Here is a 4019-nt window from a genome sequence, read left to right as displayed (position 1 = left end):
GTGATGTGGTGGAGGTGGTGGCATATGCCTTTAATCCTAGCACTTCGGAGTCAGAGGCAGGTGGATCTCTACATGAGTTCCAGACCAGCCTGGTCTACAAGAGTTAGTTCCAGGACAGCTAGGGCTATACAGAGAAAACCCTGTCTTGAAAAACAGAACAAAACCAAAAACTTTCTCTCTCAAAATAAAATAAAATGAAGAGCACTGAAGAGAAGTGTACAGATGACCTCCAAAGGGTACCGCGCATCTGTGATCCACCCGCGCGTCTGTGATCCACCCGCGCGTCTGTGATCCACCCGCGCGTCTATGATCCACCCGCGCATCTGTGATCCTCCTGCACCCGTACCCAGAGCAGTAGGCTAACCACACAACTGAACTGAGCAGTCTGGAAACCACCCCCACCTCCTGGAAAACAACTACCAATTAATCGTTTATAAGCGGAATAATATTTCAAACATCTTTTTAATCACTTCCTCATGAGGGATCCCCTTTGCAGAATATCTAAGGGGTCTGGGATAATAAAGTGAACCCCTTAACTGGCTTTTGGAACAATCCTAGATCCCTGGTTTTTGGCAAGCTCAGCAGAGGGAAGGCCTGAGGGGAACTGCGGTCAGGATATTCTGGGTACGCGCTCTCAAAATGATTCTTTCTCCTTTCCTAGGGAGTGGGCGGACAGAGTGCCTAGGCTGACTGACGCAGGAGAGACCCCAGTGACCTGGAGTCCGAGTTCAGCTTCCCACCCAAGATGGGCCGGTTGGGACCAGGGGGTTGCTCTCAGCCGTCCAGGATCCAGCACTGCAGAAGGTCTGTTCCCATGTCTGTTTCCCTGCCTGAGGAGTCTCCTGCCCACCAAAGCCTCCCCCAAGGGAGGGACCTGAGCAGCATTCTGGGCTCCAGAGATTTTCCATCCCCCAGGAACTGTAAGGCTCAGTCATGCAGACCAGCAGTCCGTGGGCTTTCCCAGTCTTGGAGTACGGGATGTCAAGGACGAAATGCCCCATCCCCCCCACACCAGTGAGGGTGGAGTGTCCTTCACACTGCTAAGACAGTGAGCCACACAGAAGACATCTCCAGCCTCCATGGGTGATGCTCTGGGGACATGTAAAATTAAACATCTGCTCTCAAGCTGGAGTGGTACAGCAGCCCCAAAATGGCTTGTTCAAGTTCTTGAGGGGTAACAGTGAGTTGAGAAAAGGGGTTACTTTGGAGAACTGCATTCCTGAGGTGTTCGACTGCTGTGGGGTGGCTCTTGTTAATCCAGCTGGGCAAGAATAAGATCACTACCACAATTTTTGAGTTAAAATTGAAGCAAGCTTTATTTTAGTATTATTTTGTTTGTTTGGTTTTGGTTTTTCGAGACAGGGTTTCTCTGTAGCTTTGGAACCTGTCCTGGAACTTGCTCTGTAGACCAGGCTGGCCTCAAACTCAGAGATCTGTCTGCCTCTGCCTCCCCAGTGCTAGGAAGCAAGCTTTATTAAAAACAGGCCAGGATGGTGGATATCGGCCAGGTCCATACCCGGAATTTTCAGAGAATGACTATTAGTCTGATGTCTATAAAGGCAAAAGCCACAAGGCTATGTACTTCGTGCCTTCGTCCAATCAGAGGCAAGCATACACCCTGACGTACTTCCTGCCTACATACCTCCCACCTATGTGTGATCAAGCACATCCTGTGTGGTTGGGGCAACCAACCATTCTGCAGAAGGAAAGCAGTGGCTTGTTATCTTACAGGCACAGCAGCCCAGCGTTTCAGGAAGTTGTCTGTCCTCGGGCAAGTGGGACTTGCAGGTCAGAGGCATATTCTTGTTCTGTTTCAAACACAGTAATTTAAACTTAAACATAGATGTAGCTCTCCGACTCTGAATCTCCACCAGAACTGATGCAGACCCCATGAGAGCGCGGAATGAGAAAAAGGAATTAAAAAAGAGGACACGGCCGCTCCTAGATATGACAGACCAGACGGTTATAGTAGATACACAGGAGAATACAGCCAGAGGCATCTGGAAGAGTCCAGAGCGAACACGACCCTATTCCAAGCCGATAGAGGAGATGAGGGAGGGGAGAGGGGAAATCCTGGAGCCTAGAGGCCCAGAGGCAAAGAGGCCATAAGGGAAAAGGGTAAAAGGACCAAGTAGCCCAAATGACTGGACTACATAGAGAAGAGCAACTGGGGGAAGGGTAGCCCAGCTCCAGGGCAGAGTGTTCAGGGCAGGGGCGGGGTATGCCCGCCAGGAGGACCCTGAAATAGGTAGGGACTGAGGAATGCTGGGAGATCCTGGTGGCCAGGTCTGCTTTGATACGTCAATCTCAGCCCTTTGACCCCGGTTTGAGATCTAAGAAACACTACCTCAAGCTGACGCAGTCCAGATGGTCCTGGCCTGGCTGACATAAACCACAGAGTCACCAGACTCTGGCTACTTTGGGGCTGCATGCTTGCCTGCATTCTCTGAGTCTCTTGGTCTCTGCAAACACTGACCATGGGTAGGATGGTTTGACTTGCTGAAGCTTTGTACAAGGTGGAGACACTCTGGCTAGGGTCCAAGGATGGGTCTCACTATAAGCCTCAGCATTTCCAGCTTTTCTAGCAGAAGATGTGCCCCATGGCCCCCTATAAAGGAAACCACCCCAGCCAGGCCCAAAAAGGAGGCCCAGGCTGCCCACAGGCTCCAGCAGCATTTGCTTAACAAATACTCAAATGCAAAAGCTAGAGCCAGGCTGATGCTCAGCTACAAGCTCAGCTTGGCCACTGAGGGCCCAGGGGCAAAGGTCAGAAGCCCTTGGAGGAGCCTAAACAGACATCTCAGGGGGAAAATGGGTTTCTGAAAGGCTAACGAAGAATCAAGGTCCAGAGAGGGACGTGGTGGCTCAACTCTAAGGGACAGGAATTCAAGGCTATCCTAGTGAGTTAGGGACTAGCCTGAGCTACATAAGACTGTCTCAGATGTGATAGCCTCCTTACCACCCACCCACTGCCAACATAAAATGAAGATCCCTGATGTCGCCAGGGCTACTCTGGCTGATCCAGTAGTGTAAGCCATGAGGGACAGGACCTGGAGGTTGGTGTGTGGCCCCAAGTCCCCAAGGCACAACTTTCATTTAAGTGTGAGGACCTTCATCTACAGGAGCGTCCATCTCAACCCAGAAATGCCAGTTCCCTGGCACCAGGGCACGCAGCCCCCATTAACAACTGTCTTCCCTCAGAGCGAGAATATCAAGCCTTCCAATGTCAACATTGTCCCAAGGATCCTGAACCCCTTATAATAGATTCTCTTGGCTTGGGTTAACGTCTCCTGTTTTGAACTAATGAAGAGAGACCTTTGTACTAGTTCCAGGATTGGCGGGTGAAACACAGGGCACCTTGTGACTGAAAATCTCAGGTAAACACTGACCAGTTGTTTTCACGGCAGTGTGTGCCTGACTTACAACCATTTACCTGAAATTCAGATTTGCTGGGCGGCCCGTGTTTTCATTTGCTGTCTCTGGTAACTTTAGTCTCTTTTAATCCATTCTTCCCCTCATTTGTTTGTGTTTCCTTTAAACACAGGGTCTTATTACAAAGTCTTAGCTGGCCTGGAACTTACTAGGTAGGCCAGGCTGGCCTTGAACTTACAGAGATCCACCCTCTTCTGCCTTGTGAGTGCTGGGATCAAAGGTGTGCTGGCCCTTCCTTTATCAGCACTCTCAGACACTGATTTTTGTTTGCAGACCAGGTCTAATTTAGCCCAAGCTGAACTCAGACCGGATACTGTTGGGTCTCAAAGAAAACTGGGACAAACAGCTCAGGTGCCTATCTAACATCAGAGTGTACCTGGTCTTTCCCTTGGTTCCCACTCACAAGGACCTGTCACAGAGTCTTCCTGGCTGACATCCCCCATCCCAACCTCTCCAGTCCATGAGCATCGCTCTCCTGGCCCCAGCTTCTTTGATTCCTAAATAAGCCAGCCATATTGGCTCTGTCTCCTCTTGGTCCAGGTGTTCGTTGGCCTTTCAGTCATGGCTCTTCTCTTGGTCTGCTGCCC

At 50.5% G+C, this 4019-nt stretch overlaps 1 protein-coding gene across 1 annotated transcript in view; it reads left to right on the top strand.

The window, feature by feature from the left end:
• Pnpla1 (patatin like phospholipase domain containing 1) overlaps positions 1-1307 on the top strand; it is a 36423-nt gene extending 35116 nt beyond the window's left edge. The window contains exon 10 of the mRNA XM_026785389.1: positions 662-1307. Coding sequence (XP_026641190.1) covers positions 662-685 — 24 coding nt within the window. The 3' untranslated portion in view covers positions 686-1307. The remainder of the gene's footprint in view (positions 1-661) is intronic.
• Positions 1308-4019: the final 2712 nt, after the last annotated feature.

The sequence above is a fragment of the Microtus ochrogaster genome, linkage group LG2 (genome assembly GCF_000317375.1).
Source record: "Microtus ochrogaster isolate Prairie Vole_2 linkage group LG2, MicOch1.0, whole genome shotgun sequence".
Classification (NCBI taxonomy): domain Eukaryota; kingdom Metazoa; phylum Chordata; class Mammalia; order Rodentia; family Cricetidae; genus Microtus; species Microtus ochrogaster.
The sequence above is the reverse complement of the archived record's forward strand: the minus strand, read 5'-3'. Positions and strand labels throughout refer to the sequence as shown.